This window comes from Uranotaenia lowii, chromosome 3 (assembly GCF_029784155.1).
Source record: "Uranotaenia lowii strain MFRU-FL chromosome 3, ASM2978415v1, whole genome shotgun sequence".
NCBI classification, from domain to species: domain Eukaryota; kingdom Metazoa; phylum Arthropoda; class Insecta; order Diptera; family Culicidae; genus Uranotaenia; species Uranotaenia lowii.
In genome coordinates, this window is record NC_073693.1 from 88,324,255 (window position 1) to 88,339,008 (window position 14,754).

The 14,754-nt window shown below is 36.7% G+C and overlaps 1 protein-coding gene across 11 annotated transcripts; it reads right to left on the reverse strand.

Moving 5' to 3' along the window:
• Positions 1-202: 202 nt before the first annotated feature.
• Positions 203-13,548, reverse strand: LOC129755643 (uncharacterized). Of its 11 annotated transcripts, none has more exons than XM_055752253.1 (12): positions 11,490-13,548; positions 11,260-11,431; positions 10,844-11,194; positions 8,659-8,800; positions 7,163-7,302; positions 6,171-6,304; positions 5,718-6,108; positions 4,899-5,653; positions 4,604-4,769; positions 4,005-4,541; positions 3,210-3,941; positions 218-821 (listed from the first exon to the last, which is right to left on the reverse strand). In XM_055752253.1, exon 1 carries the CDS (start codon positions 13,409-13,411, stop codon positions 12,008-12,010), a length of 1,404 nt encoding a protein of 467 aa, XP_055608228.1. In that variant the 5' UTR covers positions 13,412-13,548; the 3' UTR covers positions 218-821; positions 3,210-3,941; positions 4,005-4,541; positions 4,604-4,769; positions 4,899-5,653; positions 5,718-6,108; positions 6,171-6,304; positions 7,163-7,302; positions 8,659-8,800; positions 10,844-11,194; positions 11,260-11,431; positions 11,490-12,007. The 11 variants fall into 11 exon arrangements, with proteins under 11 accessions (XP_055608234.1, XP_055608233.1, XP_055608223.1 ...); XM_055752252.1 differs by having other exon boundaries at positions 6,171-6,307; XM_055752248.1 differs by having other exon boundaries at positions 209-821; positions 6,171-7,302.
• Between the last annotated feature and the right edge of the window lie 1,206 nt (positions 13,549-14,754).

The following is a 14,754-nucleotide window of genomic DNA, read 5'->3' on the forward strand; positions in this document are numbered from 1 at the left end:
GGTAGAATGTTTACAAAAATCACTTTTGTAAATGATTTTCGTTAAATGAAGCTATCAAACGGAATAAACTATAGGGGATAAAAAAGGATTTTTGAAAAATTATAAGATTTTATGTTACAATCGATAAAAACGATTTTTTGTTACGATCGAGAGAGAAACTCAAAAATAAATAAACGATTATTTTATAACAAACAAACGCCTGCACGAATTCTCGCCTTAAATTTGCATATTTAGGAAGCAATGGATCGAAAAGCCGTAATGTAGAGCCTTCGTGTGTACATTGTTGTCTGAATATGAATACGAATTTTTAATTGGAATATTTTCTTTAAAAGTGGGGTAAAAATATTGATTTGTATAATCATTGTCATTTTTATTATAATTTATTCTCAACTCGCATCTTTACTCTTAACATTATTATTATTATTTATAAGAGACCTTTTAACCACCCGGGTCGTTCGGGTACATTGATTTTGATTAAAATTAAGCGAATTTTAATTGATAAGAACGATATTCATTGTGTTTGTTCTTGCGTAAAAGTTATTTCCCAAAACTCATCCGGGATCGAATCAATTGAAACATTTCTTTTTTTCTTTTTAGGTGTTTTTGTTGTTTTCAAATCTTGATTTAATGTTTTGCTGTCATCCAGAGAGCTATTGGCAGCTCGACTACGCCGTTTCTTACGTTTATTTACATCCTGTTTCTTTTGACCGTTTTCTGGCCCAGTCTGAGTTTTATTGTCGTCTATTTTTACAAAAGACGGCTCAGCTTCAGATACTGCCTTTTTCAAATAACCGCGTAGAGTGTTCATGTTGTACATACACCTGAAAATAAAATTAAGCTCTTGAAAAAGTTTGTTTACGAAAAAAAAATTGAATTGAACAACGCTTTAACCCTTTCCTTCCCACGAGGTTTTTCACGTTTTAAAAATAGAAATATTGGTTTACAGTTAAAGTTCTAGAACAAAAGATGCATAATTTAAGCCTACTTTAATGATCCATTTGATAAATTTGGGTTTTGAGGTTGATCATATGTGTTCCATTGGGAAGATAACAACACATAGGGTGCAAATGAAAAACAGGAAATAATTGCAAAAAAACATGGAATTTCATCACTTCATTGGTCACAAACTAAAACGATCCTATTTGATGAAAAACTTCTTTGGTATACGCATCCCTCGAAAGTCTATTTATTGAAATATCTGAAATTTTCATTTTTTCCTTGAACAATTGGCCACCATGACACTTTGCGCAAGGGAAACAAAACATGCCGTTTTTCGAGAAAATCTCGAACTTTTACAAATATTTTAAGACATGTGGTCATTTAAGCAGATGAATTAACTATCCTGAAGCGAATTTTTTTGTTGACGAAATGATTTTCTTGAGTATTGATAAGAAGCTTCCCAAGAAGAAAAGTACGTTTTGTTCCCAGTGTATCACCAGTGATCCACTTTACTTACTCAAAAATTTATATGTTTTAGTTGAAATCTAAGTAAACCATCATTTGATTCTGCTTGCATAAGCAACCTTCTGCACGTCAGTATTTTTATTTCAAGGAAATTATAAAAACTTGTCAAGTTATTGAGCAACAAATGACGACTTGATTTAAATTCGAAAAAAATCCGACTTTTTTGCAGCTTTTGATCTGCCAAGCAAAACCTAGCGAACCGATTTTCTTCAAATTTTGTGCAATGTTTCTTTACTCATATTCGGTGAGAAAATGGTGTTGATCCAAAGCGCCCAGTTCAAATGCGAGCTGTGCAAAGTTGTGGATCACCTGTGCTACCATGGGAAGGAAAGGGTTAAGCAAGGATGCCGTAAAATATTTGTTAAAGAAAAACGGAGAACATTGCAACATACTTTATGAACAGAGCTGCGAATGGTTAGTGTCAGCCAACCAATATCAGTCGACTTTGATACTTGCATATCTATGTCATGTGATAATGATTTTTGTTCAGCGACATAAGCTAACAATGTCATGACCAATTTGAACGAATATCAGTTTTCTTGCTATAAATTTAGCTTCTTACGGTCATGGATTACATTTCGACAGGCTCCTGCAATGATATAGAATCCGTGTGTGCATCTCTCACATTTAAGCTTTTTTTTTCTCAAATTGGAGCTTTTCATCTCCTATGCTCTCAAGGCAAAAAAAGCTAAGATCTAAGGGAAAAAACTTAAGAAACGATATTCACAAACACTTCACATTCACAAATATATGTTGGTCACATGATTCATAGACAAATCCTATATCATTGCAGCAGAGTCATTTTTACAACTGTTGCTCCACAAATAACGTAAAATCCATCCTAACACAACCAGAAATCAAAATAGAAAGATAACAGTGTGTTATGCGAGTGGAGAAAAACAATGTCATGAAAAATTTACATTTCTGCCTGACTTTTTTCGATGACATTGACTACTAGACGTTGTTTAGGATCAAATGAAATCGACTGAAAATTACCAGTCTTGTTTATTGATGATAATATCAATTTTTTTAAATTGAACTCAAAATTTGTTAAAACAGCTTGGTTTCCCGTGTTATTGAAAATTGCAGAAATCTTCTTTATTAAGGATTCTTTAAAATTACAGCCAAAAACTCGGAAGTGCCGAAGGGTATAGCTGAGATGACCAAGTGGAAAGTCTAAAATGATCGGCACTATTTTTTTGGGAAGAATGACAGCTTGCTATTAAATTCCTTGAAATAAAAAAAATGGTACTTTATATTTAACCATTTTTTTCGATCTTCTACTATTCGTATTTAAAAGTAGGTAGACGACCTAATAAAAAAACCCAAACAGGTTTGGTGTCGTAGAGATTCGAGTAACATCGTCGGATCAAAAGAAAACAAGTTATTTTTTTTTCATTAAATAAGTCAGCTTTTTAGGTAAAAGTGATGTTAAAAGTATGATTTTTCTTTTAGAATAAAACTTTTTAAACCTCAAAGGAATCACCCAATCCTAAATTAGTGTTAGAAGGTGTTCTGGCAATTATGAAAAACGAAAAAAAACCTAAGAGGCCAGGTGTCTCGAAGTCAGTCACACTGAGATCCTAGCGCCTCAATGATTTGAACATAGTTCATAAGAAACGACTGGGAAATCTTAATCAGAAATCGAATCTGGACCTCTAACCCTTATATGTTAACTAAATAACTCAACTAAAATCGAAAGAATTGAATCGGATTGTTGCATAATAAAAAGTTAATTTACGTACCTTATACGCAGCAACAATCGTTAAGGCACCAACAATCGACTTTTCACGCACTGACACTTTTCTTTTTGAATCTATTTCACCGTTTTTTACAGGAATAGAATGTAGACAACTTTCAGCGCCAATTCGAAATGAAATAAATGGAGGCTGCCAGCCTGAAGCCAGTCAACACAACGCCAACACGCTCGAAATTCTTTAACCAATTATCGTTAAAAAGTAACCATTTTCACACCCTTCCGCGTTAAGGGATTTTTTGACTGCTTCCATAGAAATCATTTTTTGACTTCTTTTGAGAAGTGGAAATATGGTTACTTTTTAACCGCAAGAAATTATTGCGGAGAAGTTGAAAAAACGGTTTATTTTAAACCATATCGCAGAATGGAAGGAAAACAGGTAATTTTTTTTCTTTAAAATACTAGAATTGGGATGTTTTCAACTGGAAAAAGAAAAAAGATGCGGGTTTAAAAGCAGCTTATTTATTTTTCTTCAAACTGCCGGCTCAACATTACCAGGTCCTCGCGAACCTTTTACTGGTGTTGCCTCCACAAAGATCAGGCATATTTACAGCCTTGGATGGCAATCATTAATAACTTAAGTCTGGTAGCAAGTACGTGTTCGGGATTCATTGACAAAAATGCCTGTATGTTACGAGCTACCTCCTGCAGGACCTTATGAATGTGTTCATTCATAATGTGGTCGAAGAAGGTCAGATTAACGATGGCGTCAGAGAGAAACCTGTTGAAGAAAAAGGTTTAAAATGTTTAAAACATCAACTGGAACGCAAGCAAAATTCCAAACCTGTGCTTAAGGTCGTTAATATTGGACATGTCGGCTGCAATCTGCTGAATCAGTGACAGCAGTATCCGTTGTTCTAGAGCACATGGATTGAACACCTGTTTGTAATTGGCGTGCTTTATTGTGAATCACACTATAGTTTCAAATCGTTGGACTGAAGAGCTATAACGAATGCATCGTTTATGCGCCCTGTGGCTAGCAGTTGCCGGATGTGTTCGGGATGACCCAAAAAAGCGGGCGCTGGAGTTTGTGCTTGCGACCGCACCGCTGACAATACTGAGTCCTCTAGAGAAGAGGCTTGGGCCTCCAAACCCTTATCGATTTCCGCCCTTACGTTTTCCCAAATCATTTTAAGCTAATTGCCTTGGAAATCATTCGAATCATTGCTTAGATCTTTACGCTAGGCTGCAACATTGGCGGGTTGGAATAGATCATTGACAGTTAAGTTCTGCCCAGTTTATTGAACGGTTTTTTTTAGCGCGGCTTCAAACTCTTCGTTCAGTTTTCTGCATGATAAATACGTTTCCGTTTTATCGAGGTCTGCAAGATGAAAATATAACAGTAAGAATCATGTATTTCAAAAGGATGACTTTGAACATTACATTCTTTTAACCCTGCTGAAAATTCTTTATTGAGCTGCCAAAACAGTTCTTGTGAGCATCACTCATAATTCGGTAAAATGATGTTTCGTAACGCTTCATGAAATGATGTTTCCATTGCTTTTCGAACACTCTTATAGACGGAATTACCGATAGCATCAATAGTTACCTGAAAATAAAAATAAAACAAATGACTCAATGTTCATACAATTTGCAATATTTTCACACCAGAAACAGAAATTCAAGACCAACGCGGTGATTTCGATTTAAAAAAAAAAAAGAAAACAATAATACTCACCTGATTACGCATAGTTTTTGTACACCCTCTTGGAGGGCACAATCGAATTTTTGCTGCAACTGCTCCCGATTCGGTTGACAATCTGGAGCGTCAATCTCGGTTCTAGTGAATTCATGATAGTAAAGTTTAAGCTGCTGAAATGTTTGCTGTACATAGTTCCGATTTTCTCACTATGAATATCGGACAAAGTGCGCTTCTCCGAACTGGTCTGCTCGATAATGTTGGATTCGATCTCCCGTAGAGTATCATTGAGTAACTTCGAATTATCTGTACGTATTTTTTGTAGATCGGACACTTGCGAACGCAGTTCAGTTATTTGTCGAGGAATTCTGCTACGTCTAACAGCCGATCCATTTTTTGAGTTAGTTCGTCCATCTGTTTGTTCGATTGTACAACAGCAATGCTGGGAAGCATGGAAGGCTGTGGAAGATCTTTCAACGGAGGAAGCGGCACTCCGGGAACCTTCGGCCATTCAATGGTTCTACTGCTAGGAGATTCATTGTCATCGTCGTCTATGTTTTTGAAATTTTACCGTGTTTCTTCGTCGTCGATGATTTCGTTTTCCAGATCATTCAACTCGTCATCATCACCAGCAATCTCATCGGTATCTTCCAAAAGGATATTGTCGGAATCATAGTGCTCATTAAGACAGTCGTTTTCTTTGAGCGATAAAAATTCCTGAACTTCATGCGATGGACTGGAGCCACCGCTAGCTAACATTTCTGCAGAAGGCATAGGCGGAACAGATGGCGTCACTAAGAAGGGAATTAACATTTCAAGTTTAGTAAACGGTAATGTTAAATAACTCAATATGCTTACCCAATAAAGTTATTTGTTGTAGTTCGACTAACTTGCGAACTTTAGCTTGTTCCTGTTCCTCTTTCATTATGCTGTTGACGATGTTGACGACAATCCCAGCTTGGATAACATGTGCATTATCCCTTCTGAGCGATATACTTGCCCCGGTGCCGGAACCCAGAATCAGCCGACCATGATTGATCAGAGTTCTGTTTTCCGATTCACGGACAGCGACTTACAGGCAGTTTTGTTCACTTCCCGCTTGATGTGGACCATTTGCTGTGCCATTCCCATGATGCTGATTTCTTCCGACCGGAGCTTTTCGGAGTGGCTTATTTCCCATTTTTGACTGATTTTCACCGACGGATATAGCCAAAATTTACCAAAAAATTGGCAAAATAATTTTGACAGGCTGAAAAAAAGTCCAATAGTTAAATAAATGAAATATTGAAAACCGAATACAAGAAAAATTACCAATCCAAGTTTTTTGCTTCTAGTACTGAATGAACCGGGAGTTTCCTGAGACAGCGATATCGACCGCAATTCCAGCAGAGACGCCGACCGACCAGCCCCAGCTTCATCCGAATCGCAGGAACAGATTTACTATACTACTATGAAACATTTTATTCGTGCGAAAAAAATACAAATTTTAATAAACGCGTTCGGTTTGCTCCACGGTTAAATCCAAAATGGCGAAGAAATGTTTCAACCATTTTGTGGTTAATACACGAGAACTGCCAAAATGGTTAAAATTTCGCAAAGAAATAATCTTTAAAAAAACAATATTGATAGTTTTTGAGAAAAAACCAGAAAATTGGTATAACCATATATGGTTAAATAAAAATGAGCGTGTACCTATATGCTGTTATGTATTACAGTGTGATCAAGAAAACCAAAATTCGGAAGGATAATTTATTCAAAATAAATCAGAAAATATATTTTATAGCAGCGACCGTTCTACCAAGTAGTTAAAGTTTGTATTTTGAAAATGATATTTAAATATTTCACAAATGTGGAAGACAAAATATAATTATGAGTGTAAATCTTAGTTTGTAAATATGTACATTAAGAATCGAAAATTTGAAATTGCATTCATAATTGTGAATTCAAGATTTTAATTCTAAATCAACGTTGTTTTTTATGGTTCGCAACACAAACTCCATACAAATAAGCACACAACTACATCCACGAGATATGAATTTCAATTATTAGCATATTTTATCATTAAACGCGGAAATTATTTTGTTGAATTGTGAGTGGGGATCTGAGCTATTTCTGTCTTATAGCTTGTACAGTGGTGTATAGTTCAAAATGTACCCAAGAACTATAATTTTTTTAAGAGATGCCTATTACTTCAAATCATATAAATTTTAGATATATAATGCAATCCGTTGTTTTCGAATCTTGGTTTAATGTTTTGCTGTCATCCAGAGAGCTATAGGCAGCTCAACTACGACGTTTCTTACGTTTGTTTACATCCTGTTTCTTTTGATCGTTTTCCAGCCCAATCTGAGTTTTATTGTCGTCGATTTTTTCAAAAGACGGCTTGGCTTCAGATACTGACTTTTTCAAATAACCACGTAAAGTGTTCATGTTGTACATAAACCTGAAAATAATATTAAGCTCTTGAAAAAGTTTGTTTACGGTAAAAGGAATTGAATTGAACAACGCTTTAAACAAGGATGCCGTAAAATATTTGTTAAAGAAAAACGGAGAACATTGCAACATACTTTATGAACAGAGCTGCGAATGGTTAGTGTCAGCCAACCAATATCAGTCGACTTTGATACTGCTTTGCATATCTATGTCATGTGATAATGATTTTTGTTCAGCGACATAAGCTAACAATGTCATGACCAATTTGAACGAATATCAGTTTTCTTGCTATAAATTTAGCTTCTTACGGTCATGGATTACATTTCGACAGGCTCCTGCAATGATATAGAATCCGTGTGTGCATCTCTCACATTTAAGCTATTTTTTCTCAAATTGGAGCTTTTCATCTCCTATGCTTTCAAGGCAAAAAAAGCTAAGATCTAAGGGAAAAAACTTAAGAAACGATATTCACAAACACTTCACATTCACAAATATATGTTGGTCACATGATTCATAGACAAATCCTATATCATTGCAGCAGAGTCATTTTTACAACTGTTGCTCCACAAATAACGTAAAATCCATCCTAACACAACCAGAAAACAAAATAGAAAGATAACAGTGTGTTATGCGAGTGGAGAACAACAATGTCATGAAAAGTTTACATTCCCGCCTGACTACTTTCGATGACATTGACTACTAGACGTTATTGAGGATCAAATGAAATTGACTAAAAGTTACCAGTCTTGTTAATGATGATAATATCAATTATTTAAATTGAACACAAAATTCGTTAAAACAGCTTGGTTTCCCGCGTTTTTGAAAATTGCAAAAAATCTTCTTTATTAAGGATTCTTAAAAATAGCTGTTCAAAGAATTCGATCATATTTCATTGATATATTGTTGATTGCTTTTTAAGTCATAATCATAATCAAAAATTACAGCCAAGATCTCGACAGTGCCGTAGGGTAAAGCTGGGATGAACAAGAGGAGAATCCAAAATTATTGGCACTATTTTTTTTTTTTTTGGGGAAGAATGACAGCTTGCTATTAATTCCTTGAAATAAAAAAAAAAAAGTTGGTGCTTTATAATTAACAATTTTTTTCGATCGTATATAAAAAGTACATACACGACCTAATAAAAAAAAACCCAAAAAGGTATGGTGCCGGAGAGATGCGAGTAACATAATCAGCCACTCTGATCCTAGTGCCTCAATGATTTGAACATAGTTCATAAGAAACAACTAGAAAATCTTAATAGGAAATTGAATCTGGACCTCAAATCCTTATATATTAACTAAATAACTGAACTAAATTCGAAAGAATTGAATCGGATTGTTGCATAATAAAAAGTTAATTTACGTACCTTATACGCAGCAACAATCGTTAAGGCACCAACAATCGACTTTCCACGCACTGACACTTTTCTTTTTGAATCTATTTCACCGGAATAGAATGTAGACAACTTTCAGCGTCAACTCGAAATGAAATAAATGGAAGCTGCCAGCCTGGAAAAGGTATGTTTAGAATTGCTGTCAGTCAACCTGCCAGTCAGTCAACACAACGCCTACCTGTATGCTGTTATGTATTACACTGTGATCAAGAAAACCAAAATTCGGAAGGATAGTTAATCCAAAATAAATCAGATAATATATTTTATAACAGCGAGCGTTCTACCAAGGAGTTAAAATTTGTTTTTTGAAAATGATATTGAAATATTTCAAAATGTAGATGACAAAATATAATTATGAGTGTAAATCTTAGTTTGTAAATATGTACATTATGAATCGTAAATTTGAAGTTGCGTTCATAATTATGTATTTAAGATTTTAATTCTAAATCAGAATATTGAATTTCAATCTGAAATCTGTACTGAATGATGATTTTTGAATTTGGACTGTGCATTACTACACCTAATTCTATAAACGATGTAAATATCAGCAATGTTAATGAAAATTAAGCTGTAATTTTCACTAAAGAGCATTCAATTTCAGCGAAATTTTTAGTATATAATAGTATCATAATATTTTAACGTTGTTTTTTATGGTTCGCAACACAAACTCCATACAAAGAAGCACACAATTAGATCCACGAAATGTAAAATCCAATTATTAGCATATTTTATCATTAAACGCGGAAACTATTTTGTTGAATTGTGAGGCGTCATCTGAGCTATTTCTGTCTTATAGCTTGTACAGTGGTGTTTAGTTCAAAATGTGCACAAGAACTATAATTTTGATTAGGAGATGCCTATTACTTCATATCATATGAATTTTAGATATATGATGCAATCCGGAAAAATATTCACATCGGTTGCGGTGGCCCAAGTAGGGATCCAACTATATTATTTTTTTTTTTTTTTCGAGAAAATCTATTACATTTGATGAGTTCTTTTCCACGTCAATAGAGGTTCGTTAAAAAATTAGGATTGAGAAGCCATCACCTCAAGAAACCATAAGCACTAACGAATTGTCAAAATGCTATCCAATAACAATCTTATCTGCCCTCTCTTAGCACTGTGAGTCAAATCTGGCGAAACTAACTGCTATATTGGCGCTTATGGTTACTTGGGACAGTCAATATAAAATAATTTTTACATTGTTGAGGGCTAAGCAGAAAAAGCGGGGAATAATTAGGTTAGCTCCTCCGTCATAAAAATCATTTTTCATAAAATTAATGTTTCATGGGAAACCTCCTTCTCACTGAATCTTATGCTTTGATTTAAATAAGTTGAATTAAAAATCGTCCTTTTTTATGGATCAGCAAAATATCCTATGTATTTGTTCTTGATAGAAGGTAAAAACTTACTTTGGCTTTGAAATAGTTCCATATTATGAGATCATAACGAAGGCAACCTTCTTTGGACCCCTGTTACTCTTGATGAGCCTAAATTTGAGATTTGGCATTATACACACACAACGCTTCTACCGAATGCCCTAGAGCTTGCGCCCAACTGTGAAAATTCTACCATCAGACGGAATTCGAACACCATCTTAACGCCGCCTTCAGTACTGTTATCTAACAAAGCCTCGAATATCAAATTTTTCGGGATAATATATAATCTAGGACCATTATTTTGTTACAATTTTCCATACACCCTAATGACATTTTCTTAACCCGAATTACAATTGAGGCGCTTGGGATCAGAGGGGTGCAAGTGCTTAGATGATTGTTTCGAGAAAACGCGCTTCAAAGTTGTGAAGGTGCTCGATTTTTCATGTATTTTCGAATTCGAGCAGTTTTAATTCAACCAAAAAAATTTCCAAAAAAATATAAAAAATCTCAATTATGCACCAAACACACATTTAAACATGAAGAATCGTTAGTCATGCCTACTTAGCTCGAATTTGATTATTCTGACACTTTCACCCCTCTGATTCTGAGGGCCTCAATTGTTAAAGGGTCATTAACAAATATTAATTATAGTAACCCTAATTAAATTGTCGCAAATGTGTACGGGGAGGAAACTGCACTTATTTAAAATATGGCCACAACACAAACAATCTTAATTTTGGCTTTCGTATTCAGTGGATCAATTTAGAAGAACTTACGATTTGGTCATCATCGGACACAGGCAACACGTAGCGATTCAAGACAGCTGACACCCTCGCCGACTTTCAGTGAGATTGAACAGCTTGTCGATGACGTGTTCGATGACAGGCTTATCCACAACACATAGTACGAACGATGTAGATTATGATGTACGAAAACTTGAGTACCGAAGTATCCGTTGCTACTCAGGACGACGAATGGTTTAGCAGATAAGCAACTTAAGCATCATACCTTCCTCGAATCCAGTCTTCGACCTTGCTATATTTTCCGATGGAATCAAAGGTTGGACTCCGTCTAATAGGTGTCGTAGCCATCGTTTTATCGCAGCAGATTTTCAGCAACATTGCCACCTGAAATGAGTGAGGTATTCCATTAATTAAGGACTGTTAGGCGTCGATGTCCCTATTATACGTACTTGTCATATACTGAATATTGAATCTAGGAACGGGGATGGTGATAATTTGTTCAACCTGCGGACAGCGACGGAAGCCGATTCCTGCCGGACAGCTGTGATATCTCTCCTTCCGGAACTATCTCTAGCTGACTGTGGTAAGACGAGGGTAATTTGGCTGCGTATTCCATTGTTGCTATTGGGAAGAAAAGTATTTAAAAAAATTGAATGGCTCGTTAAAATTTTGTACCTACCGGATGTATCTTTTTTTTTGCTTTTGTGGTTGCTGCTGCTGAGTGTATTGCAGAGAAGTGACACTGATGAATTTTCAACTTCTGCTGAAACAGCAGCTGTTGCTACTGAACTAGGTTTCCAGCTCAGCCGAGATGGCACCTGTCGATTGATTCGAGTGGTGTGATTCTCCATTCGTCGAATGGTCCTCTGGATGTTTAATACGGAAGGCAGGAAACACAGGAATTCCCACGGTGGAAATATTCGTGCTTCTGCTGTTTCACTTTGAGTCCCGCTTTGAATGATTTCTTCAATCCGGAGACGAACAGCACTTGCTGTCGCGGAAGAAAGAACGGCGACAAATAAAATTTTTAGCACTGAATGATTTTATTCCACGAAAGGATCGAATGTTTATTTGTGTGCGTGAGCGCACGCTTTAAAAAAAATAAAAATATGGGTGTGTGCGTTCACTTTGATTTTACGTGAAATTAATGAGTTATAGGGAAGTAAAGTATTTTCTACAGAACACACAAATTAATTTCTAAATTCTTTTGCGTGTAGGAAACAAATTGGCTCCGATGAACCTATGCTTATCTTTTTCACCCGATCTTTCCTTAATGGAGCTTTGCCTTTTCTGAATGTACGTGGCATTTCTTTCCCTGCACGTTGCCGCGTAATGTCCAGGATTTCCACAAGTACGACACTCCTCATTAGTTGCCGGACAAGTTCCAGATTTGTGGAACAAACGGTTACACCTATTGCAGCGAAAACGTTTTCCTTCTCCGGAAAAATGGTTCTCGCTTTCTTGTCGATACCTTTCCGGGTAATTCCAGCCCGCATCATTATATCGGCGTTTTGGCAGGTGTTTATTTCCACTGAACCGATTCCGTTCTCGCGACACCACGAATGCTCTGCTGGATTCAGCTACTCGTGACGGTTTCGGAATGTATGCCTCTTCTCGAGTCGCAGACTGTACAATAAAAGTCGTCTCATAGCCAAAAATTCTCGCCGCCTTTGCCACCTCACGGTTACGCATTCCTTTAAGTAGTTGCATTCGAATGAATCGATCCTGATCCGTTTGACTATAACGACAGAGACGCACTTTTTCCAAAAGACGTGCATGGAAGGCAATAGTTGGTTCATCAATGCCTTGTTGGAGATTGGAAAACATTTCATGTTCCGCCGTTACGTCGACCATTGATTGCAGATATTTTTCGATGTTTTTGACAAATAGGTTGTAGCAGTTTGGTTCGGTCAGACTTGGGCGAAGTCTCGCAGCCCTGGTAATTCCTTGGAGTTTCTCTCCCATCGAAAGGAACAATGTCTGAGCGCGCTTGACAGGGTCCGTCACATTTGCCAAGGAAGTAGCGATCTCAAACCGATCGATAAACCTGTTCCATTGTTCCCACATAGCGTTTGCCGGAACATCGTTTGGGAAAGGTTTTATATTTTCCCATCGAATACTACCAGAGTTTGCTGATGAACCTGGATTGACCTTCGCATTGTTCCAGCTTAGATCTTCATCAGAAAGCGCAGAACTTCTGACCGACTCGTCATCTTCACGAGAGCGATAAGTGTTCATCTCTTTAACTAATTTATCTATAGTATTCTGCAGTTTTTCTATCTTCTGGATGTATTCCTGGTTTTCACTTTTTTTATATTCACGTTTCTCGTTTATTGGAATTTCACGTTCTTCAAACTCCATGTCATCTGACGACCACTCGCCATACATTTCGCCGTATTCTTCGGGATCGCTGTTGGATTTAGGGGCCCGAACATATTTTCCGGCAGACGACATTTTCAAATGGTTTATTTTTTCAACGATTTTTTTTTCAAAATCTGTAAAAAGACAATGCATATTAACCATATTAAAACAATTGCAAAACGATTTGATAAGGCGTAGATAAAACTTTAAGCTAACTGTTATAGAAATTGTAAAATACATTGCATGAACCGTTAATTCCGAATTGATCGTATTTTTAATATGTTGTTAGGTTATGTATCTAACTGTTAAAAACTGTTAAAACTATCATATAGTAAAACTGTTCTGCAATCAGTTGCGATAACGTTCAAATACCACTCATGAATAACGTATTTTTGGAATTGTATTGTTTTTGTTAAAGTTATTCTTAAAATTTGCTTCCAGCTGAACATTACAGTATAAGTAGTAAAACGATTTTATAAGACGTTCTTCCAACGTTATGTGTACCGAATTCTGAATAGTAATGGAACATAGCACACACACTTACAAACAAACATGTGCATTTTCAGTTTATTCACTTGTACGATGATATTATGGGCTCCTTTACCAGGAGGTCTAATTTCAACACATGGCCTGGATATTGGCGTAGCTGCTGGTCACTACTGGAATTTTTTTAGCGGTGTCGTGATCCGCTCAAAAATTTGCAGTAAATTTCCTAGCGGTCTCCCGATCCGCTCTACAGTTTTCTACAAAATTTCCTAGCGGTCTCCCGATCCGCTCAACAATTTTCAGCAAATTGCCTAGCGGTCTCCCGATCCGCTCTAAAGTTTTCCACAAATTTCCTAGCGGTCTCCCGATCCGCTCAACAATTTTCAGCAAATTTCCTAGCGGTCTCCCGATCCGCTCAACTATTTTTCAGTAAATTTCCTAGCGGTCTCCCGATCCGCTCTACAGTTTACCACAAAATTTTTTAGCGGTCTCCCGATCCGCTCAACTATTTTCAGTAAATTTCCTAGCGGTCTCCCGATCCGCTCTTCAGTTTTCCACAAAATTTCCTAGCGGTCTCCCGATCCGCTCAACAATTTTCAGCAAATTTCCTAATGGTCTCCCGATCCGCTCAACTATTTTCAGTAAATTTCCTAGCGGTCTCCCGATCCGCTCTACAGTTTTCCACAAAATTTTCTAGCGGTCTCCCGATCCGCTCAACAATTTTCAGCAAATTGCCTAGCGGTCTCCCGATCCGCTCTAAAGTTTTCCACAAATTTCCTAGCGGTCTCCCGATCCGCTCAACAATTTTCAGCAAATTTCCTAACGGTCTCCAGATCCGCTCAACTATTTTCAGTAAATTTCCTAGCGGTCTCCCGATCCGCTCTACAGTTTACCACAAAATTTTTTAGCGGTCTCCCGATCCGCTCAACTATTTTCAGTAAATTTCCTAGCGGTCTCCCGATCCGCTCTTCAGTTTTCCACAAAATTTCCTAGCGGTCTCCCGATCCGCTCAACAATTTTCAGCAAATTTCCTAATGGTCTCCCGATCCGCTCAACTATTTTCAGTAAATTTCCTAGCGGTCTCCCCGATCCACTCT

Excerpts from the sequence above, each read along its gene's own strand:
- LOC129755643 (XM_055752259.1), bottom strand. The coding sequence starts at position 13,411 with ATGTATTTTACAATTTCTATAACAGTTAGCTTAAAGTTTTATCTACGC.